The 24,980-nt window shown below is 42.0% G+C and overlaps 1 protein-coding gene across 2 annotated transcripts in view; it reads right to left on the reverse strand.

Moving 5' to 3' along the window:
* Positions 1–24,935, reverse strand: part of Mo25 (calcium binding protein Mo25) — a 27,930-nt gene extending 2,995 nt beyond the window's left edge. The window contains exons 1-5 of one of the 2 annotated variants that reach the window (XM_086968761.1): positions 20,490–24,935; positions 6,617–6,988; positions 6,105–6,259; positions 5,716–5,895; positions 4,774–4,971 (exon numbers count right to left, since the gene is read on the reverse strand). In XM_086968761.1, the coding sequence (XP_086824887.1) occupies positions 4,776–4,971; positions 5,716–5,895; positions 6,105–6,259; positions 6,617–6,988; positions 20,490–20,696 (1,110 nt within the window). In that variant the 5' untranslated portion in view covers positions 20,697–24,935 and the 3' untranslated portion in view covers positions 4,774–4,775. Of the gene's footprint in view, positions 1–702; positions 4,972–5,715; positions 5,896–6,104; positions 6,260–6,616; positions 6,989–20,489 lie in introns of those variants that run through there. The other variant, XM_086968760.1, reaches the window with a different exon arrangement.
* Between the last annotated feature and the right edge of the window lie 45 nt (positions 24,936–24,980).

The following is a 24,980-nucleotide window of genomic DNA, read 5'->3' on the forward strand; positions in this document are numbered from 1 at the left end:
TTTTACGAGCTTGTTTCGGGTTGTTTTGAAGTGTTCTTCGCTTCGTTGTACTTTGCTTTGGTACTCCTGCCAGGTAGTTGTGGCTAGCAGTTTTTAATTAAAAGTATACTAATGTGATCGTTAAACAGAATTAGCGTGCAATTATTTCATAGCTTACATACTCTGCTGTACGAGAGCAAGGGAACCTCAAGATTCACCTTCATTTGTCTCTCGTAACACTTATACGGGGCAAGCTTTTTCTACTATCTTAACGTAATGGCGTACCAGTAGGTATTGCTCATAGGTTCCTTAGAACTTAAATGGCCAAAGGAACGATTACTATTTAACGAACTGTAAGACTCCTCATCAAAATTTCTATAGGAAGCATTTCTTTCACCTTCTCATTCGGAGACATAAAAGCTCGCTATCAAAAAACGGCTGGCAGAGCTATAACGACACGTCAAACGACCTCTTTCCAATACTTCCAGCCAATTCTGTAGTTTTCTAAAGGCTAATGTTTGGGAAATCGTGGAAAAATGATGATATGTCTCATATAGCTGGATCCACAAGGTGGTACGATGGATCTTCGGATCCGAAGCGACAGGTGCTACTGACTTAAATATACTCACATCGAACTATAACCACCTACTCTCTAAATACCCATACCTCGACAATGTACTAAATGTTTCGTAATTGCTAGCTAAAATGATAACACCAGCTTCGTTAACTTTAATAAATAGTCGCTTTTAATCGGCATTTTTAATGGTTTTCCACTTCGGAATTGGGAGCTGCTTCCTTTCCATGTTTCTAGTAGCATGTATTTTCCTCGTTCCCTGTCTATTTACAATGTGTGTATATTAATAATAATGAATAGTATTATTATTCGCGTATCAACCTAGTCATCACTTACTTCATTGACCATCGTTATCCGCTTTGTCATACATGGTTTTTTTTAGGCATTTTGGTTTATGCACACTCAGGTGCGTGCATTTTCGTAGATTTTCCGATAATGATTCTCTTCTTTTCGCCACTTATTTCTCTGTGTGGTATTTTCCCAAATCTCCTTTTTCCATACTAGTTCTTCAATCGTCACCATAGCCCCCATTATAGTTTTTATCACTTGTTGACTTAAATCCAGCATTTTTTTTGTCCCTGTTCCTCTGTTACTGTATGTATCTATGTATATAGTGTCTCTGCAACTTTGTACATAATTGTATATGTCCTCATAGATCCGGTACAGACACTATTCCGTCCTTCAGTACGAAGTCAGGGGCATCATTAACATGCCGGCAGTTCATCTGAATTATAAACGCTATGACATCTAATTCACTGTTACACACTAAGGTGATTATTATTATTACTGTTGTTAATTATGATTATTATTGGTGCTAGCAGGGGATTCTATTATTGTATATATATATATATACCTTTATATAAGATACTATCTAAATGTCTATATACCTAGCAGCTGTTGTAACGACGGTGATCTACAAACGCTGACCATACAATCAATTTTATTCGCTCACGAAGAGTCCCCCGGGATGGGTATACAGTGATAGGAAAAGTACGACTATCCGCTTTGGCCACAGACCATGAATTTGCATTTTAAGGGTACTCATTGCACAAACCGTTCCGTTCTTCCCATGCTGGGAAACGCAGCTTGTTACTCTCAATGTAAAGCTGAGTTATTGCATGGATGACACAAAGATAGTCATATATATATATATATATATATATATATATATATATATATATAGGTGTAATTTTTAATCGACTTTTCAGGAGCAGAAATTCTTTGACTCGTAGAAAGAGCTGTTGTTCATTGCTGTTTTGAATGATTTTAAACGGGTTACTTATATTAGTGGGGTGTTGTTTTCGTCACCGTCAGGGGCCAGATACGGTATACGCTTCGTGTATAAATGGAACACCAAACGGAATCTACATGAATATTTTTTCAAGAGTTTTTCCGCTGATTTGCAAATAAATACGCAGGCCAAAAACAGTCAAGTAATTATCATGGTCAGCGCATCTATCTTATAGTACTTGAATACTTGCGTACGTAGACTAAATAGTACCTCATTAATAGTTTGTTTTGTTTTCTGTTTGATGCTATTATGAAAAATAAACTTTCAATCAGGCGTCGTGCTGCAACAGTGAACGTGTCATCATATTCCCATCCACGTCTCTTTGTTATTAATCCATCGTTTTGCATACTACTCCGTACAGAGGAATTTTTTTTCTGACCTCCAAAACATGTCGTACAGGTATTGGCCTATCAGGAGACTAATCCAAGCGCACTTTTTTTTCGACCTATCAGGCTTTGCCGAAAGAACTTACTTCTCTTTTTCCAGAGCTCTCGCTGAACCCTACTTGTCGCAGTACAATTAACACTTTCAGAAAGATAAATCGTAATACCTGTCCCATCGTTTAGTTTCATTGCTTTGCAGAAGGTAAAAGTGTTTGCGTGAGACAAATAGGAACTGAAATAATACAAATTCGCCTTATTTCCCCAATGTCTCTTCTTGCCTTTTGTATTTTTGTTTGTTCTGCGAACTGTTATTGTTGTTACTAGTTGTTTATCATAACACTAAGATTCATTGGAAAAACTTTTTCTTTTTACTTAAAGCCAACATCTCGTATGGTGCTAAGTTTAAGAGGTGGGGGGGGGGGGAATAAGGGGAGAACTTTGAAGATGGAAGCATGTCGTCAAACTTATTATTTTACCTATTAACCTTTACCTACAGGGGTTAGAACCTAAACAGTTGAAGTACTTGATTCCTGGAAAGACCCTTTTTGGGCCTTCGTTATGGAGTCTGCAATTACTACTGATGGCTTATCTTAATAATAGAATTATCCATATATCCATGCACAATTGTTATAACTACCAATCTCGCTTCATCTCAGACAGTTACCTCTGCCAAGCTTTTGCTAGAGCTGCTTCCATAGTTTGTCGGCCTATTCTCAATTTTGTATCTATATAAAACTATTCATTTAATTTGCTATGTATGAATAAATATTTTAGCAAGGGAAAACAAACGTGGTAAACCGCATGTTGACAAGACTTTTTTTGATCTGGAGTTCCTTTTACGTTTCTCGATACATTACAAAATACGTGTTCAGCTAGGGCTCCAATCGACCAGTGAGCTGAATATATAAAGCATGTAATCGCAGCGAATAACAGTGACTAACGTTATTCGAAAAAATGTATCTGTATTTAATTCACGTTGAAATTTACCAACCGTACACCCCCGGCTTTAGAAAAATGGTTTACATTTTGTTGCGTAGTAAATAAATGTAGACCTGTAAATAGGTTGACGGGAAATGTATAGCAAGGTACAAAGTGTCTTTGAGATCTACGATTTTTCCTGGATGCCATTCTCGAATAGAAATAAGGAATAAAAAAAGAGAAGGTCAAATAATTTTTATATTCGCTGACAACTCGAATTATTGCACAGCAATCACCCCTATGACGAGTGTTCCGCATCTTTCGAATAGATAAAAAGCTTACCGCAAATACATCCCGTATCGACTATATGGTTTAACAAGTTCTTATGTCTGTCGGAAATTGCATTGCAATGCAACGTTACATACAATACTTCATCCAACCTTTGGCAGAGTAATGCCAACGCTGTCGGTCTCGCTATTATAAAAGTGGTTTACCATTGTAACCAATAGGCTCTTTATACGATGTCGACCGAATACTGCTATCTGGACTGCAATGTTCTACTTCGTTCGGTTCTATTACAACGCGTTATATAAAGGTAGAGGAGGCGGGCTATTCTGTCACAGAATTAGTCCTGTCGTTTCTTCGAACCGAAAAAAAGGCCAATCATATTGACATCATACACATCGCGTTACTGCGGATAGACTACTGAAACAACAAAATATTACTGAATTTGCTAGTTTATTGATAAGCAAGTCTCAATTGAGCTAATGAGTTTTTTCGTTTTACTGGTTTCATTACGATAAAACAAGCTGGAAACACAGTTATGATAGTTGCATTCTGCTGGCACGCAACACCCACTCTGATGATGGCCTACATGTTTGCTAACCACCTGTTCCGACATATAACGAGTGACCTACCCGATCATAAAGTCCGTCTCGTTAATAATAATGATAATAACTAACAATGATATTTTATAATTGTGGTAAGATTAGCAGACTTATTACTAGTGTTTATATATATATATATATATGCTAATCTGTTGTTACTGGCCTACGCCCATTTCCCACAGTCCTTACATCGCCATTAAGTTGAAAACGTATCGTTTTACAATTAATTATCAATTCCCCAGACACGATCAACGCTGTATAGACCCAAGCTATTGAGGCCATCATTACCGCCTGGAACTTCGCTGGAGATAGCAATGACAGTTGCAGAAATACACTTCTGTACTTATCTCCATTAACTTAGAGCCAAGCGTGAGCAGGCAAAAAGAGGCTGAAATAGACACGCTTTCAGGTCGGCCATGCAATTTTCTTATCCGGTAATTGTAGCAGTATCCATCTATAATAGATGCCATAGTTGGTGTTTTCGATTAAGCTGACGACTGGATCAAGCTACGTATCAGCTTATCGGTTGGGTTATTTCTGCCTTTATCGCTTATTCGCTTGTTATCGCATTGTCTATGTCTTCCTGTATGTACCACGTAATTATGCTATTTGCATTGCTACGTGGCTGTCTATCTATTGGCTATGTCATCATTCAATCTAACAATTGCCTGATGCAGGCGTGCGGCCGATCAGATAGACGGTCTGCCAAATAACAGAGAAGCAGATGTTTGCAACATTTACGTTTAGTGGCTACTTCCCGCCGTCCCGGCCGTCGAACTGGTGCTGGGACCTTGATTTGCTGGCAATGTTGTAATGCTGGTCGTATGCTGAGGCGTTGTTTGTGGTGAATCTGTTAGCGGTTTCAGCTCGCGGATTTGTCGGATCAGGTAGGCTTTTTCATCGTTGAACTGCTCGTCGTCGGCCCGATCTGTGTGGAATCTGTAAGATATGCACAAATGCATTACCACCAAAATGAATGGGCAGAAAGAGGTGTGCAATACATAAGTAGAAGGCTCAACAGTGACGACAAATCACGCCACCGAAACTAACAACAAAGTTCAGAGTTTGCCACCGAATTGGGAACGGCAATTCATCAAAGGAGGGCAACGGCTTGTGCCGCGTTAATCCTGAGAAGGATAGTGAAATTAGGAACGATGGAAGGAAGTTGCGGCACGTCTTCCGAAAGCTCTGTCGTTTTCCGACATGTCAATGAGCCTACTATAAGTTAGATGAACAATCTCCGGCGCTGACTAATTTCGTCGAATTTTCCATATGGAAAGCGCACGATTAGTTTCACTCGTCAGATCCACAAGCCACTCCATTGAGAGAAGAATGTCCAGCATGCAGCGATATTACCTATTCTGCTTGATCGGTCAAATGCAATAGATATTGATCAACCAACAGCATCAGCAGTAATGAATTTTGATCGGCCAGAGTAAGCTGATCAATTTTTCTTTCGGACATAAGCAACGTGGCCATAACTGTACACCTTCTACTGCGGCTGCGAATTGAATGAAACAAATTATTAGTTCCCTACCATACAAAAAAACACACAACAGAATTTCGCTTTGTGCATGTTTCTATTGTAGATTTCGTACGCGATTGTCACTGCCAAGGCCTTTTCTAGGATCAAAGAGACTGAAGAAGCAGGAAATGAAGTTGTCATGTACGTACGCTACGAACCTCGTTAGGAAGTCGACAAGTTTATCTCGATTTCGCAGTAGAATGTCGAGAATTGGCTTCGGTTTATTGGGATTGGCAACAAAGACCTTGAACACATGAAACGCCTCAAACTGGATATTTCGCGACCGCTCCTTTAGCATTATCATCATAAGCTTAAGGTTATCTGCAGACGAGATGTACCTTTGTAATAAAACAGATAATACGTTAGAAAAATGCTACGTTATTGATCAGAATTAACTGAATAATTTAGGTTATAGCTAAATGCCATTGGTTGACATCATTATAAAGTTTGGCAGTGGAAGGTTAAATATGAAAAAAAAAATCGAGAATAAACTTCTATTTAAAATGGTCTTTACAATTACTCTTGATAGTTCAATCAAATTGATTACTTTGTCATGATGTTGAAGTTGTGTCGATCGAGGAGAAGTTCCCCAAGCAGCTTGAGAGACTGCCGTTTCGTGACGTAATTGTCGCTGTTGAGAAGCGCTTGGTAATGGTTAAACACCTTATCGTAGTTGGTTTCAAGAAATTCCGCCGATAAAACCTTAACGATACGAATCGAGAACGAAAAAAAATCCAAGCAAAATAAGCCTTAAGCTCAGGAATTATACGAATGCTTCATCTTTGCTACAAGTTTACTATGAGGGGCATTATAGTCGTTTCTAAGCTTGTAATTGGCGATCCTTAATGACATATGTAAATCGGTTAAACGAAATATCATATATATGATGATAATAACATGTAATATGTACACACGACGTTTTGTCTACATTTTCCATCGACGATGACGATTAATTCGCACCGATACCACCGTAATGCTATCTCTGTCCCCAAGGAAACGATATAAGATAAAAATAATAATTTATATATATATATCCTATATTCTGACTAGGACCCATACCTTATGGCGCGTAAGTAGTTCCTTGAATGTTGAGAAGGCATCAGATGCAATATCAAATGAAGACGACTCGATAAAACCGAAAAATTTGTAGAAGTCCTCTGAGCAGAGTACAAGTTTGGCGAGGCTTTCATGCCGCGCACATTCGCGAAGCATTCCACCGCAATTTAGTGCGATATCCTGCTTTTCGTAGCCTGCGATTAGCGTGAAGACAATTGGCGGTTTCATTAAAATATATTCGACTGTTGGATACCGTTGACCTATCTGCCGTCGTAGGATATTGTTGAAGATCAAGGCCACGTCCTTTTTACCCTCAAAGTCTATCTTCTGAAGGTTTTCAATAAGCATATAGAGCAGATTGGACGTATACAACTCCTGCAACAAGATCAAACCAAAAAGATTACCACTAGAGTTTTAGTTAACGGACTATAGATATATCAAGGGTCAGAATAACAAAGGTAAAGCCTTTAAAGAAACACATTTGTTTGTTAGAAAAAACTGTCTTGGCACCATTAACTGATTTCTATGTCTTTGGAGCTGAATGTTAAGATTTCATACAATGGATAATGTATGAATACTAGCTAGCATTTTCATATACCCCGCTATTGTAGTGTTCCAGTTAGTATTACCAAAATACATTTAATGTATTCGTGTGTGAGATGCATTATTTTTTGACCATGCGAACGAGTCCTCTTCTTGACAGCAGACGTGGTTGCCCCTTTTTTTCGCGCAGTTCACCACAAGCTCGTCAGATCAGCGAATATGATCAACCAATCTACTTGATCTCCTCGTCGCCGTAGTCTAACAGCTTTTATTACAAACGCACAATTTGCCCCTTAAATGCCCCCTTCTGTTTTCAGGCTTTTTTCTGATAATAACAGTTCAGACGAGTTTGAATTGCCATGGCTCTGCACCTTACCCGCTAGCCTTGTACGACAGATACACGACAACCTTATATTCTTACAAGATGGATTGCTTTAATAACAACGGCTAGTTCAAGTTTAGCCATCTACATGTACTACTCAATATTTGTGGTCAATAAGAAACGCCATAACAACAGGCCGTGCGTTCGAACAACGCACGGCTCCCTCACAGACTGGCCGCATGGCAAGATAGTATGAAACGCTGGTATTATTACAATCGTCGCACCATAGATTGTTATTACTATATGACATGACTTTATCCTACTTACGAAGTTCTCTGTCTCTATCCAGTACTAATTCGACAGCTGGATTGAGTCTTTACCACGAGGTAACAACAAAACTGTCTGAGTGAAGCGCCCAAAAGGCAGATTGAGATTTGTCAACAAAAAGGTGTGACGGTAAAATTAATGATCATCGACCAACTGCCGCGCCTCACCGTTGGCAGAGATGAGCTGCAGAAAAGAAATATATGCGCGGACGACGCCATTTATTCGATCCTATCCTATTACGGAAATTAGCATGTTTTGCGTCAAGCTAGTTGTTATGGCCACATGCAAGGGAGCGTTATAGATATTTCCAACAATGAGCTGCTTTTAACAAGCTACGTCTGAATAATTGATTACTTTCGATTAAAATGCACTCTGTTCACGACTCTTCTGACCCTTGCTTTGACTGACATCCGGCTGGTTAGAATCAATGAACTACAAGTATAGATATAGGGCTGCCTTGAAAGCATTGAAGCAGAATAAGCAATGGTGATTATCTACGGCTCTACCCTCTACCAAACTCAGATACCTCGAAATAAATCAACATGATAATCAAAGCTCCAGCAGAAAAACAAAAAACAAGTAGAAATAATTATCTGTAGAATACTCGTCGCGCTTCGTCACCGCTCTGAGTATAATATGCCGCAGTTATACCTTTCATTTCGGTAACAAATGTTATCGTAGTCTAACAGAATTCCTCTTTCAAAAACCTTAGCTTTCTCTTCCAGAAACTCTAGCTTCTGCGGTAATAGGCGCCAATATTATTACCCAGTATTCCAAGTGTACCCAGTAAACTATTCCAGGTGATTGTTTTAGGCCCACCACGTCGCAGGCCGAAATGGTGAATTGCGAGAACGTTGACGCTAAGTGGTTTATCTGTTACGAAGAAGAAAAGCAGTCTTCCTCGAACAACCTAAAGCAATAACCCCTGTCAATAACTGAAGACACCGACATCCACCTCTCTGCCAGCCAGAAGATCGCGGCCCTTCAGGATACATTCCTCGACATGACTATTATATTTAGAACCTCCTACCGCCGTCCTTAAAAGGGAGGTATCCTGTACAAATATATATTATATCTATATATTTTAATGTGCAAAATATCTTCATAATTGGGTCACATTTGATTAGTATCAATCTAGTGTATAGTAACTATTATAGTATTAAACGAACTGCGTGGTCGGAAGGCAATGTCTGACAGCACCGAACCATGAAATATAGTTTGAGCGTTTAGATCTTCTGTGTGCCTTTAGTTAGGGTGTATGTTGACATGGGCTCACTTCGTTATAGAAGTAGAAACAAGCATGATCCGCCATCATCGATTAGTCTATGGCATCAATTCCCATAGACTTGCTTTGGCTAGCATCGATAACAAAGACTGTGACGGCGCTTAAGACTCAAAGTAAGGGTCGGCTATTCTCATTGACCACATTATAATTCCCAGGAAGTTTGCAGCCTGGACCGCTTGAATCACCTGCTTAGCTAGAGCGGCGTTACGAGCAGTACCGTAATATAGTTCGCTGGCTGGCTAGCTAACCCAATTGACATTATCACACGTCTACAAATCTACTTCTATTTCCCTAGGAGATGCATATCAGAACCAATTTCAGTGAAACTCGTTAGATCCGTTTAGAGAACTCGCTGATATAGGGGAAAGGGTCCAAGCTTATAAAGTGTGTCAGTTGACCTTTAGCAGGAACATGGCCAAATCCTATGCAGCAAAAACAGCTCAATACGCATAGTCGTCGATGTAATTAGAGAATAGACAACAAAACATAGTTTTAGATTTTTTGAGTATATTGTAATCCTCATTATAATTTCTATAGAGTAGTATCGCGTATGTAAAAGCTAACCATGTAAAACTAACATGATAACATATTGTCCCCTACTAGCAAATTCACTTTACGAGGACATAATCCTTAATCAGGCAATGGCTTGAAGTAGAGAGAGGGCCCATCACCCTCGCTGTAGTCTTCATTAAGCAAAAACAGTTCACATAAAATGCAACGCAATAATAGCAAAAGTACAACGCATCTCCTTGGCTTCTAGTAAAAAGGGCACGGCTTTCGTTTCGTCATGTAGATGGCTCAAACAAACAACACAGCATTTACGATCTAAGCAAACCAGTGACGGGTATGGCAAAACAATATGTCGTGCTTCAGCACGACTTTCGTGACCAAAGATATATATCTCATTAAATCTACGTAAATTCAGCTAAATAAGCCCATAGCATTTTGCAACCGAACGAATATGGCGGCACTAGACTTCAAAACGGCAATAAAGAATCATCAAGATGGTCAAGATCCGTACAGTCAGCTGTGCATACTGTTCCCTACTGACGCACAGTCACTTTAGGAAATGGTGGATAGCAAAAAGCGTTGCGTGCACTTATAGCTAGATTCTCTCGCCGCCGTTGGATTTTCCAGGGTTGAAGCCTCGGTAAGCCAACAAATATAGCCCTTACGGTTGTTATATGTTAGCCGTTCTCCGTGTTTACGTGCTCCAAACGACAGTCGGAGCTAACGATATCATGGGATCATGGAGCAATCATTTCTAGATAACGGATTTTAACGGTTAGCTATTTTAAACTAGTGAGTTTGAGTGTCTGGAGTAGCCGTGTCAGAAGTTCACGAGACTGGTATGATTAAATCCAGCTGATTGGACCTAATGCGTATAAGGTTGTAATGCAACTAACAGATATAAGAGAGAATTATTAAACTGGCAACAAATTCTGTTTTATTGCTATTGACCAGGCACTCGCTCTGGGTTCAAGTATGCCTGTTGCAGGCTTTTTTTCTGATAAAACTGACATTTTCGTGAAAATCATTTTAATGAGTCGTGAGTAAAGAATATAAGTAAGCGTATGTTTTGGGTAATGGAACTAATATAAGTGGATTACTGCAGCACAGGTTAGAACGAGTTCGTGGATGAAGCATGAGTCGATTTTCGATATTCTGATGCCACGTTTATAGTATTTTCAATTATAAATGAGCGCCTCCATCAAGCGGCACTCACGACGCCTGGATCGAAGGAAAATTCTAATTGGTCGAGCTGCACTAACCCTTGGAAAATTTGGTCTAAGGTATTCCTCACCGCTCCTTTAGAAGCAGCGGTCGCGACTGACATGAGCAGATAAACGATTTTATCGAAGATCTTTTTCTTTTTATAGAGAAGGAAGCCATCCAGCGCCTATACGACGACGAAGACGCTACTTAGTGTGAATGAAGCGGCTGCCAGACAATGCTTTCGACCAATTTCGAAACGACCCTAAAGGACTTAGGTGGTCTGAGCATAACGTGATTCGATAAATGCGCCATCGATGGCCTTCGTCGTTTCGTGTTTTATCCAGATGTCTGAAGGACTATGAAGAGATTCCACGACGTCTCTGACTGTTTGTGCTGTAACTCCTATAGGAACTGCAAACCTCGTGATAGTAATACTTAGGTGACTTTCACTAATATCTCGTTGCTGACGTTTCCATATTATTTTATAATGTCAATATAATTTGATGGTACCGCATATGCGTTTAAAGCTGAGCAAAGAATATTTCGAGGAGGAATGGCATCAGCTTATTTAATTAGTAACCGTGCTTCTATTTGAGCAATCCACATTCTTTTTCATTTACATCTCTTTCAGTTACTACAAAATAATAGCCCGCATTAAAATGTGTGTATTCGTAACATACGTACCGATGGTCAACAACTTTACACAGAATCGACCTAAAGAAAGTAAATATCTCAACGTTTAAAGAGGAGCATGACTTGTTAGCGGCATTTCTGTGTTCGACTGGTAGATTTGGGATTATTTAAATTAGAAAGGCGATTTCGCATAGGTGCTCTTGTCCATTTTTTACAAACCTGTTCCAGCGATTTGGTAGTTTCTGCATAGTTATACAATATCATTTGCGTACTCATACGAAATTTCTCTACCTAGGGCTTCCTGAACCTCTGCGGCACTGCTACAGAATTCAATTTCTTCCAAGGGCGACGCCGTTCTCTTGCCTAATCCTTCTCCGGCTAATGGTAGAGATTCAACCATGTCTTGCCTAGGGCGATCGCATGCTCTAGGCGGGTCCTTTTTGTTGATTCAAGTTAGGCAAACTGTACATGGGATAGCTTACATGTACTTCGAGCTGAGTCAGAGTCAATTTACACAACACGGTTCTCTTAATCGGTTTTCGCATTTTCAGTGTTTGGGCTATAGTTCCGTGGCACATTGTATGTAGAATGCCAATTCTGGCCGATAGTCCTTAGAGCTATGCGTTCGCAAAAACCCTACTCTATTATGGCAGCGACTTCTTGTCTTTGGCCTCATGATTTTGCTAATCCGTGACAAATCTCTACAGGGCTGCGGCTTTCAAAGAACAAAAACTAAGAGTCAGTTGTCAAGACTAAAAATGTTTTGCTTATAAATTCATTTTTTTACCGCTTCTACCAACCGCTTTTTACTCACAAATTTCTAGAAGACTGGAGTATGTCCCAGTCACATATCGCCAGATGTTACTCTTAAAATTTTCAAACGAATTTAGTGTCCGCCGGATTTGCTTGTGGCAGCCTAACAACTAGTTTTTACTAAGACGATCTGCAAGTTTGCTTCGTTCGGTAAACCGGCCATTTTGTTATTCCGTTGCTTTTAGTCAACCCTCCGCGTTTTGTTGGATTTCTTACAACGGAGAGTTCGATGGCGAGGATCAGTGTACGAAACACTCGCAATTACAATTACCAAAAACGCCCGATCTCGTTGCCGCTTTCTTAGCCTTTAATACACAAGTTCAATAATCAATAACAATCGGCCTCAGCTTCAACTAGTGCCGCTTTCGAAAAATCGTAACCTTAGTCCTACACTTATTTTCATCTGTTTTACTGCTCGGTTCGCAATACGCTGCCGGCAGCCGATACTTGTGGCAATGGCAGCATCATGCAATGGAACAAAACAAACAACGGCCATTCTTCTACGCTCTATGATACTGGCGTCTTGCCGCGGCGTCATCGTTATCCACCAGTCATGTCTGTTCTAGCAGGCTTGTGCACACGCTTACGATGTGCTATTGTCGCGTCGCTTGCTTGTCGTTCAGTGGCAGGCGGCTTGCTCTCGTACCATAATGCTTATGTGACGGATAGCTGCGAAGGCTCCAAGAGACGGCAGCGACATTGACTAACTGCCTGGCTCTGCTCGTATCATATACGACACTAGCTAACGTCATACACGAAGACGAACCCGTTGAGTTCGCCGACTGTTGGGGTGATGGGTCCGACACAGTGTTATGCGAAAAGTAGATGGCGCCGGTGTCAAGTAAACCAACAAAAACCATCGACAGAGCCCATGTATCAGTATGTGAAGGGGGAATGTTAGCGGCTTGGGATAGGTGCAAAGCGTCGCGTGGTGTCTAACGCGTAGCGTTAAATGCAAAGCAACGGTGCTAATGACCAGGAAGAAAGCTGCTAGAAACGAGTCTTTACTAATGGATGAAGCTGTTCAGTTTGTCCGTCTCTCGTTAATTTGATTTGCGCCACAGCTGTGCGCGAACAAGTTCACTTATTACATATACTAGCGACAACTCACTAGTATCTACACACGCGTATTTTATCCGGTCTACGGCTTGTTTTCATACAGCAATAACAACGGAAAACCTACTGGGAAACGCCGTAAAATTCGGCTGTACTGCCCTCCTATGTGCCCCAACATGCAGACACCTAAGACCGGTGCGCTCACACTGAACCTTTCCCTTCGGCTGCTGAGACCACATACGTTCCGTTTGGGCGTACGCGCCTAGCCATTTTCCGCAACGGATCGTCTCTCTAATTGCAGGTTCCTCTGAATGACGACAGACGTTGAAATACACACGGTCGGCCACTTAGGATTTGGGCTGAGGCAAGTTTCACATCGCGCCATTACACTCCAGACATGTCGATATATACGAGAGCTTTCAGTAGTCGGGAAGAGCTTCAGCATCCGCTGTACTGTTTTTTGAATAGCTGCATGTTTACCCGTCTTCCTAGAGTGGCTATACATGATCGCAGCTTTGGTCTGAGTTCGTGCGCTTCGCAATTGCGCTGTGTTTTCATTGAATCGATACAGAAGCTTACTGAGCAATACGTGTCTCATTTGCTCCTGTGTTAAGTCTAACGATGATTCCATTCAGATAAAGGTCTGCCCATCGCGTTCTTCAAACATTTGCCGTTTCAAAGCCTCTCTCCCTTATAGCAAATACGATCATAGGCTCGGCGTCCGAAATGAGCCCTTTGCTCCGTCTTACGCCAATGCATCTCCTTTGGCCATTGCCAGTGTAAAGACGCAACCTACAATATAGACGAAAATCTGGCCTACTACGCATTTTGGCGGCTGATCCCACCGACGGCGCGGCTTTGACTCTATAGGGGTACACTCGATCGTCGCGTACAAGTTTCAGCAGAGCCGTGATGTCGAGCGCTGACGTTGCAGTAACTTAGTCTACACTGGCTCATCGGTTCACAGATCGTCATACTAGCGTCTTTTAAGAATGCCCTGAACTTAAACAGCAACCAAACGCACCCCGAAACAAATAGAATATAATGGCTGAACGCATATAGGTCCTTGTTGCCTCTTTGTGCCTAGGCATGATATTCTGCCGCATGGAGTAATGGTTCCCACACAAACTGCTCGAAGGGACAAGTCTCAAATTCCTATCATGTGTCCACGTTGGCTAGAACGAAACTAGTATTGGGCTGGGCCTGGCAAAAGCCCATAAATGAGCCTAACCAGGCGCTTATGCAACCAACAGTAGACACTCGCCGCTATCTCCAACATCCTAATCCGTTGTTCAGGACTCGAGTAGTCAAGGGAAGGTAGACTAAGGACAACGCGTGTTCCTTCGCTATCTCTATGAAACACTCTATTACGGCCCCCAGCCTCGCAGCTTGGCCGACCACTTCAGGCACATACTGAAATGCATGCATTTGCCTTCTTCTATATTATTATGTCATCATTTCATCTTGCAGTCGGACTAAATATAGATTCCAAATGAGCATATAAAAAATGCTTCTACTTTCCACTGTTTCAAATATAAATGCCAGATGTTATTATACGTATTATATATATACGTATTTTCCGGTTAGTCTACCTAGCTGTAGTGCATTTTGTACGTCTGCATAAAATCCCTTAGAGAATTTCATACTTATAATGAATACGAGCTCGCCACCGGTATTGACCGGTAAGTCAATTGTTATCCTATGTTTTACGAAGACGTTAGCTAAAACCTGATTGCTTGCGTTTTTTGACAAAGCTAATATATAGAATACTAAATAACTACGAAACTCACCCTGACTTAAACAACCAAACTCAAATTCAATCCCTATCAAAAGTGAGCCAGAAGGCTTCGGTAATAATCACTTTCCTTCTTTACACAAGTTCTGCAGTAATATGTAGCAATAGACAGACGTATAGACATCTGTAATATAGCACCACAAGTGTGGCTACGTGTGTATTCATTATTTCACTAAGTTTTTTAAGGGTTTTCACCATTTCACTAAATAAAAATAACAAAGGTACAATATTCGATGCTTTAAGTAAGATTTACATTATTTATATATGTTGAAGGCTAGCAGCACATTAGATTAGCTCTAGGTGCAAACATACATTTTCATTAAAAGCTATCTTCCCTGGTTGATTAGGTAAAGCTTACACGTCATTGCTACAGAATACTGGGCAATCAGCTGTTTTTTCTTAACAAACAAATAAATGCAAAAAAATAAGTTGTTTCAATTTCGCATTGCTCAATAAAGCCAAAGTATCTTGGAGAAAAACAGGTGATGACCGAACTCCAACAAACATCTAATCCTAGTAAATCTACTCGCTTTGCTCACTATGAAAGTTTGACCTTACAAATACTGTTGATGGTTTACCGATTTTTCCAAAAAATCAGTACCACTCGACGATATTGTTATTCGTTTAAGAAATTTTACTGAAAAAAAAAATGTTGTTTGTTGGTTCGATTACTCAGATGTTTAAAGCGTCATGGCTCGACGTGATGAATAACATTGAACACACAAAGAAGGGCCTTCGTTTGATAATATATTAATATGATCTATATCTAAACGGACTGACTACTCGTTGTTTGAACACGTGCTCAGGTTGTGTCAGAAACTCACTCATATGAGGACTATTTAACCACTAACAGTGAGAGCTACAGTAACAATCTCAGCAAGGTCTAAATGATAGGGCACAGCCTCCTACTCAGAATGAGTCATACACCCGCTGAAACACTTGTATATTTAAGATTATACCTATTGTTGTTGCCATGACCACCGTTATCAACTAAATGAAGGGGTCGTTTTCGATTTGTTCTTCGATTTATTTCCTCTTTCTTGCCAAATAAGAAAAAGATATTTAGGGACAACGAAGACGATTCAACGTCCTACATACGCCCCATAGCTGCCACGTAGGAACGACTGTCGTCAACGGCAGCAGCTTTGGTCCTACAGAGGAAAGGAAATGAATAGATCGGGCATCGATCGTCAACTTGCACCCCATCGAAAGGAACCTACACGATACTAATTACAATAACAGCAGCAACAACAACAACAATGTAGAATAGGATTCTATGAGTTGCTTCGACGTTTACTTCAGTGACTCACTCGCCAATTGTGCTCGTGTTATGCGGGCCGCCCTACGAGCTAATGGCAGCTGTGCTCGATAACCTTCTTTTGTCTACGTTTCTGCCCGAAAAGGCGTTACGGCCAAAGCCAGCTGGTAATTTCCATAAAACTTGCCTATGGCAAAAACATTTTAACGTACGCTGGTTTGTAGCACAAAGTGATAAGATTAATAGAGATATAAGTAAGAATGCCGCAGGTAACAGAGACAATATCTCTCATACGCTTAAACATGTGTAAAGAATACGTTGTTCCGTGGTTAACGTAGCTAAGCGATTTTTAATCTGTGATACCAATTCGAGATTTCACCGAAACAATGGAATGACGAGCCTGAACCGTAAACGATCAATATTCAAATGAATTTACTTGCACTTGAAATAGCCTATCGATGTGCAGCGTTTCGGGATGCTTAGAATTGTATTTTTATTTTTAAATAATTGAATTATCTAATTCGAATACCGCTCGTTGTGAACTAGACGATTACATAATTTGGGCTTTCGATTGATGTAGTAAGATAGATGATAGAGAAATTCTTTATGAAGGTGACTGCTTTACGCATCGCCACCAGATGATGTCTTCACCTTCATTTATCTCAAATGTCTCGCCCAGGTTGCACATTACTGTTGTACATTGACAGCCAGATTTCTAGATAGTATGGTATTTTTAGTCATAACCAAAACCCTAAACCTTGTATAATTGATTCGGCCCGCGTTGTGTAACCCGTAAGCTGAACTAATTTACATGAAAGTTTTCTTCATTTAGTATATCGTCATATCTCGTGACGCTAATAGTGCCCTGCATTGGCACGCTATACAGCTTTCATGTCTTCGGCCTAATGTGTTTAGCATCCTAGGGTCGTTAAGTGTCACGAGAGACACCGTAAGACACATATAAATCGCGCTGTATACGCACCGCATTAAATCTGTCCATTCAGGGATAGATCTTAGTGTAAGTGATGGATGCTCTTCGCAGAGTACAAATCTTTGCTTTGATGCTGTCATTAAATGAGGCTTCTCACAGTAACACCGTCAGATCGTGTCACTCCGATGCTATATTCTTCTCGCTTTTCGGATGACTTCGGAAGCAAGCGTGATAGCGAGGAAAAGTGACACTATGCCTCAATGTAAAAGTTACATGTCTCAGATATCGAAACGCTAGACACGAATAATGCTAAAAGCAGGAAACCTAGATCACGGTTTAAGTCAGTAACGGTGATGACACTCGACTAGACCGCTGAGTATTAGCGCACTGCATCGCCTCCCCAACAGGATCTGAGTATGATCGGAGGGCGACAAACATTAAATTTCTTTTGTAGCACCACTGCCCGTGAGTTCGACAGTCACGAGCGAGAACAAAGCACTTTTATCCAGTCCTCTTTTTTTTTGCTAGTTTATTGCCCTTTGCACTCCATCTTGTTCTGCACACCTCGCCCCTTTGATCCCCATGTGGCAGCATATCCTTTGACGCATGTACACCAGCGAGAGAAGATCTAGAATTAGACCTTACCATCGATGTGAGCATAACAACTGAAGGGTGTGTCCTTCGTTGCTATTTTTCATCCTCCATAGTCTACCTTTAGTCTGTCTAATGCTATCCCGGTGAAAATGATTCTATCTGTCAACGTAAATGAGCGAACATCTCATCTACCAAAACCCTATCATTTCGTGCCAATCTATAAAACTAAACATTAGATATAAGCATTCACTCAGTCATCGACAATACAATGTAGTGGTATTCAACACAAATAACTATTGCAAATATTGTAAGCGCCAATATCAATTCTGTGCCAAGGATTTGCTATTGTATGCCGTTTTGCTCTGGCTGGAACAAAATGAAGACAACCGCTAGCGGGGTTAGTCTGGCTAGTTAGGCAAGCAAAGGACAATTTTCGTACTGGGGTGCCTACCATCTAATCATGGATGCGAGGGGTAAATCTTGTCGAGACCGCATATACACCCACATACGTTTAAAAACGTTTGAGTTCGATTTGGGGCGTGGAAAAAAACGTGGTTGCTATAGGGTGGGGGGGAGAAGGGCTATGAACTCGCCATGCTATACGATCCCGAGTAGAAGTGGCTAGAGTGCAACATAGTTCCATTTAGAACCTCTACTCAGGATCGCTGTCGGACGGCCAACTACCCCTGCCAACGCGACAGCGCCCATTTGACCTCACTAGATGAGACTTATCGAATGGTCTGGGCGTAGCTTCACCATACGTCACTAAAGTGACCAAACTCATGCTTTTTTTTTGTTATTTGGCAAGCCCTCACGAGAAGCGCATGCAGAAGCAGTTTTCCCGTATTGCATGGTCTAGCAATTCACAAGGGTTCTCTCCATAGCATAAAAAATAATCGCGAGGAATCAAAGTATAAAAATGCTATGTCTCTGTAAAACTAAGTTGACGCGCGGTTGGTACATATGCCACTTCGAATTGTAATTTTTTTCGTTCTTTTTTATTTTATTTATTGTCTAAAAAGGGTCGTTTCCTGTCAATGGTCAAAAAATGAAACATTTTATGTGCTGAATATATATATACAGAAGAATTATTATACAGAAAGTCATTAGAATTGCGAAAGCAATAGTACGAAATTAGTGAAGTTTTTTTTTCTTTTTTTTTATTTATAAACGGTTATTCTTTGTACGACTACAGCTTCAGGCCCGTACGTTTCGGAGTAATGAAATTTCTGAAAAAGTCAAATAGGTTCAAACGAAAGTCCTATGTACCAGGGCTTTTGCCGACTAGACAGCATAACATTCGTCCCAACATTTTCCCCATACGGCCTAACTGATAAAGCTACTCTGATTTCGTAGAGTTGAGTGACAAAAATAAACTTTCGTCAGGAGCATATTCACAATGAAAACAACTGTCAAAAAAACAACCCATAGTTTCGTCGAGTATTTTCATCTGTAAACGAAAATTTTTGTCATCGTAATAAAAAAAGACGTGACTGACAGAAATCTGACATGCAGCAAATGCTCAGCGGTTACAAATGAAGTACACAGTCCCAGAAAAATTTGTCGAGTTCCACATCGCTTAGTCAATTCACGCGCGTTGTATCACACTACTTTGTGAATGGTGGCTCTCATATCCTAAAAAAAATAGCCTTCTTGTACCACATTGTAAGAATTGTGGCGTAAGAGTTTCGAAGCGCAAATAGTAAGACGGCAAGGGACAAGCTTTGATAATTTCTAGGGGCAGCAGTGCAATATAAGGTATGTTGGTTTGTCTACCCGTTTGTTTCAAAAACTCATAACGATTATTACACTTGAACGCCAGATGTTTTTGCCAATTTGCACCGCATATTTTGATTGGACTTCAGCTTGAACTGCATCCGACGCGTACCCTCAAAAAGGTCGCCCGTAGAAAAACGTTAGCGAAGTTGGCAAAAGTTTCATTTTCTGGCAACATTTATCGCTCACATTACTAATTGATGTCCCACATTGAAGCTAACCAATGTAACAATTTCCATATAGGTCAGGAGGACTTAGTTGCCCCTAAAATTTGACGAGAAAAGAACCTTCAGATACTGAAATGCGTCATAAGACACCCCTAAGTGAAGCCGCAATAATTCACGTGGCAATCGAAATTCAGAAGGGATCAATACTAACCAGAATCTATTTGAAGTTCTTCAAAGCACGAAAGTTGGTAAAAGAGCCAGTGAGAGAAAGGTCGCAAGATCTCGTAGGCCCACATTTTACATTTAATTTTATTTTTTTAATTTAATTTTACATTTAAAGTACTAAGAAACATATTTCAATAGGAATATTCATAATACTTAATGATAACGTGGTTCACGGCCTACTTTCTTAAGGAGAATAGGTTAACACTGCGCTCTTTTACGCTATGGTTGACACATGAAAAATGCAAAAAAATAACGAAGATTTATCGAGGCACAAAGACTGGGTTAATGGCGAAGTGCTTATTAAAAAAAGCGGTTTGTTTAATCCTTTAGTACGAAACGATGCAGACAAGGATAAACTAGGATGTAAAGGCAGTAAATAACAAGATAGTTGAGATAAAGGATTTCTTGTACCTTTCCATTGTAAGAATCTCTTACCTGTGCCAGTTGTGATATGACCATATCCGTTTGGGGTTCCTGCTCAGGAGAGCCGTATAACATTGTCTTCATTAAATTGAGGTTCTTGCTGACGTCTTCTTGGGCTTTCTCTGCTTTTCGGTCGCCTGCCTCAAGCGAGACGACAGACTCCCGCAACGCCCTCACTAATTCGGCGGGATTTTTCTGCGATTTTCCGAAAAGCGGCATCGTGTTGGCAAACGCTCGGTTTCTCGCGTTTCTTTACGAAGTATATCAGTCGCTTCACAACTGCTGACCATCCGCTAGAACTTCACTTGTACTTCAACTATTTTGTACCAAAGCTGTTTGACATGAACGTAGCAATTGCCTGGTCAACGAAAATAACAACCGTTGAAACTCATACAACCGTTAAAGACGTGCTTTGTTATTTTTGTATCTCCCTTAACGCGTTTGATACAGTAGAAACGAGTGTACTTTTCTACGCCAAAATCACTTTTTGTCACTTTGAAAAACCATTCGAGCAAAAAGGTACAACACACACATAGTCGACTGCACTCACTAACACTCGGAGAAGTTCCACTTGCGTATATTATGACACAGGACTTGAGTGTAGCCTGAAATTTGACGGGGCTGAAAGCGTCTACCTACAAGACCGACAAACTGGACGAACGAATGACGCCCGTTGCATTGATTGGTGGCATGCGAAAAATCGTTTTCTCTGTTGTTAGATTAAGTCAGACTGAGATTCGGGCACCTACAAGGACTACGAATGAATGGAGCCAAAGACTGACGTAAGTAATGATAATGAGGAACAGTTGTGTCCTAGGTCTGCGTGGCACCACGCACACTCGATCTTATTTGATTCTACTCTAATAGAGAAAATGTAATCCAGTCCACGGTAGTATATGTTGCTTCAATGTCTTCTTCGCTGTCTAATTGTCATTAGACGTACGCTTAAATGATGAACAGTGGAAAGCACATTTCCTTCACATATGAATAGGGCAGAAACCATCACCCATAAATGTTCAGTACTGGAGTAAGACTTCAAATGAGGTGCTGCTCTCCAGCTGACTATGGATGCTCCAGTTTTCTAAACTGTTTTCTTATAGGTTTCTACACGGTCTTCGTTGAACGCCGCTGAGCATCATCAGACGCTTTTTTCCACTCACCGACAGATACGTCAGTCACTGTTGAATCTGTGGATTCAACGACAACAAATGCAAACGATAGCCGGCACCCGCTTCTGGATTATGTCCTTAGGAGTGAGCAATACCAGCAGAAGTTGCCAAGCTCAAGATTCTAGTTCACAAGTAATAATCGAGATAGTAGCTGTTGAACCAGAAGTTATTATTAACGCTTATGTCCGCTGTTATTGCTTGGTGTTGCGGTTCCAGGCTAGTTGACGAATAGCTCAATCGTTTCGTGTTCCTAGTACTAGCGTAAGGGGCACGGAAAAGCAACAATCAACGAGGGGCAACGATGAACGTTCGACATTCGAAATTTCAGCAGTAGCAGGGAGTATGCTGGGTATTACAAACAGCCATACTCCTCCAGCTACATCATATCGGCGTCCTACTACCGTGTTCAGCTGGTGATAGCAGCGACTGGGCTAGCTGCTGCTGCTGCTGCTGGTCGTCGTCGTGTTCGTGATGCTGCCTACTGCACCGACGACTGGTGCAGCAGTTTCTGTGGCGGTATGCACTCGCATAGACACACAAACAGAGCCCCGTTCGTTCGCACTGATCGCCCGCCCGGGCGGCCGGCCAGCCAGGCAGACGGATGGACGGACGGACAGAAAGACAAGTCAGTCCGAGCGGCACGGGGCCGTTGGGCGGCTACTGGTAGCAACAACAACAACACTACGAAGATGAAAGCAGTAGCGGCAGTGACAGCGGAAAAGGCAGCGATTTTACTGCACACAACAGCAGGAGGCGAGGCGATGGGATGAGTCGCCGCTGATAACGACGACTCCGCTGCTGCTGTTTAGTGAGTGAAAGAGGTGGTCGACTCTGTGTTGCCGTTTCTGTCGTAGCTGCAACGCTCAGCTCTGGCTGTTGTTTTTGCGTACTAATAGAATAGCGGTAGCGTTGACTGGCTGGCTGGCTAGCGTCAGCCGGCTCTCACCGTAGCTGATGGAGTGTCGGGGAACAACGCTAGCAGGCACAACTGGCGACGACCACGGCGGCGGCAGATGCCGCGGAACTCCTCCGACCGTCTGCCGGTGACGAACCACTTGTCTATCTGACTGTCTGTAGATCGGTCGCGGTTCCTTCTGCCTACCGGCTTGTCTCCACTCACCACTCGTCCGTTAACCGCCTGTCCGTTCGCCGTAGTGTAGTTGTAGAATTTCAGTAGCAGCTACAACAGCCGCCGTAGCATTTATAGTTCTTTTTTCGATGGGTCTGTTTGAATATTTTCGACCCGCGCGTCTCTCCCCCTCGCCCGATGTCGGTATGTTTCTGTTATTGCTCGTGACCACTGGAGGAAACTTACAGGTGTATCCTATTTATAGCTATACCCGAAACACACGAAGGCAGTATCTACAATAACAGGGACAAGTACCGCGTTGTTGCTAATGGTAGAGTTTATTATTGGCTGATAATTGTCTATGACTGGCGGGCTAGTAGAATTATTGTTGACTGAAGTAGTTTCTGCCCTGCCGTTTCAGGTTTTGTCGTTCTTATCGCTTTTGTTGTTAATGAACCAGTTGTAGAATAGCAACAACTGCATTATCGGCACAGTGGCTCCTGATGTTGTTGTTATCGTTGTTGATGCTAGCTAGCCCTGGTCGTGCGCTAATAGAGGAGACGTCAAGACAGCCCCAAAGTTTCACAAATCGAGTTGATCGTCTCCTGTTGCCTGCCTATCTATCCCACAAACGTTTTGTGTAAACTCCTTTAGTTTTCGCTATTCTTCGTTTTCTCTTTCCCGCTGGCCGTCGTACCTGTGTGATTCCGATTAAAGGAGCAGTGGACACAGCACCACGTTCTCCTTACTGACGGCAGGAGACGGACGTCAGGTTGTAACGTTTGCGTTTAGTTTACGTCTGCAGTATCTACTTGTTGTATGGTTTCGTGCCGTGCTGTGTATTTTTTCCTTGATCGGTGCTCGTGAGGAAGGAAAAGACACCGATAACGGGGCGCAATGGCCAACAGTTATGACAATAGTGGTTCGTTCAGGAAACTAATATCGACACCATTCTATTGCGCGTTCCATGGCCGATGGTGGAGCGTTAGAACACCAGTTAATAAACAGCTTTCGAACAGTTCTAGTCGTTCTACCGGTACGATAGAGAAATGTCGCTGGCGCCCGTCACCTATACACACACAGACACACTACGTAGGTGACCGGCTTGTTGTGTGCTCTGTGAATCTGTCCTTCCGTTCGGCCGTACTCAAACGACGCAACGCACGTAGCTCTATGACCACGAGTGCTACTGGAACGCGGCGGTCAACGATTGCCTGCCGCAGAGAGTAGCGTTGGCGGTCACAGTAGAACGACGACGTTCCCGTGCCAATAACAGCAGCAGCAGCGGCAGCGGCGGCAATGAGTACAAAAACACATGAGCATGGATGCACCAGCGGCGACAGGCACCACCACAAGTTAGCTAAGTGAACCAAACAGATTGTCCGTCCGTCCGTCCCTCAGGCAGACGCAGGCACGGTCAGCGTCACGTTCCGCTCCGACCGTAAAGTACTCAATATCGGCGCCACCCAGCAAACCGACGGCTGGTAGAGAGGAGCGTCGTCGAGCGTCGAACGCGCCGCCACTGACAAACAAAGAGAAGAAGCTGCGATCGTGAACAGGAATAAAAGAGATCGACAAACAGCCACACAGAAATATCCTTCACTAACGAGGTGAACAACAACAGTTCTGTGCAGTAGTCACCTGGCTCAAAGCACAAAAACGCACACAGATACAAATAGAAACGGGCGCGCGCTCACACACACAGCGGTTTGTCGTCACTTGCGTTAGTGAATAACTGCTGGGTTACATACACCCTCAGTCACCGCGTTGTTCGCGCTCGCAGCAGCTATAACGAGACAGTCACAGACAGCAACTAATATCGCGTACACAGGATAATAGGACATACGGTACTGCGGATTCGGCCAGACTACCGCAGACTGTCGTTCGTTTGTTCCATCTATTGTCGGTCAATACGCGTAGGTTGTTCGCGCACAGTTGGCATGAGTTTTGCACCACCGCCACCACCACCGCCGCCGCCGCCGTCGCCGCCGCTGTGATACGTGCGTGCTGTCAACCACCGAGCTAACTATATATACTTTAACGTTCCCGGTGTCACAGCGCAATACAGTACAATTTATTGCGGTAGTAATTCGTTCTATTCGGCTGCTGCGTGGGCGGAGCACAAACAACAATAACAACGACGACGACGACGACACCGCTAAAAATCGTACTAAGTCTAAACAGAAACTAAGGCGTCTGTGTGAAAAGCACGGGTATTATTGGTATTAAAGTAACAAGAGCTCTATATACTCGGTCCCCTCGTCG

The sequence above is a fragment of the Varroa jacobsoni genome, unplaced genomic scaffold (assembly GCF_002532875.2).
Source record: "Varroa jacobsoni isolate VJ856 unplaced genomic scaffold, vjacob_1.0 scaffold_568, whole genome shotgun sequence".
Classification (NCBI taxonomy): Eukaryota; Metazoa; Arthropoda; class Arachnida; order Mesostigmata; family Varroidae; genus Varroa; species Varroa jacobsoni.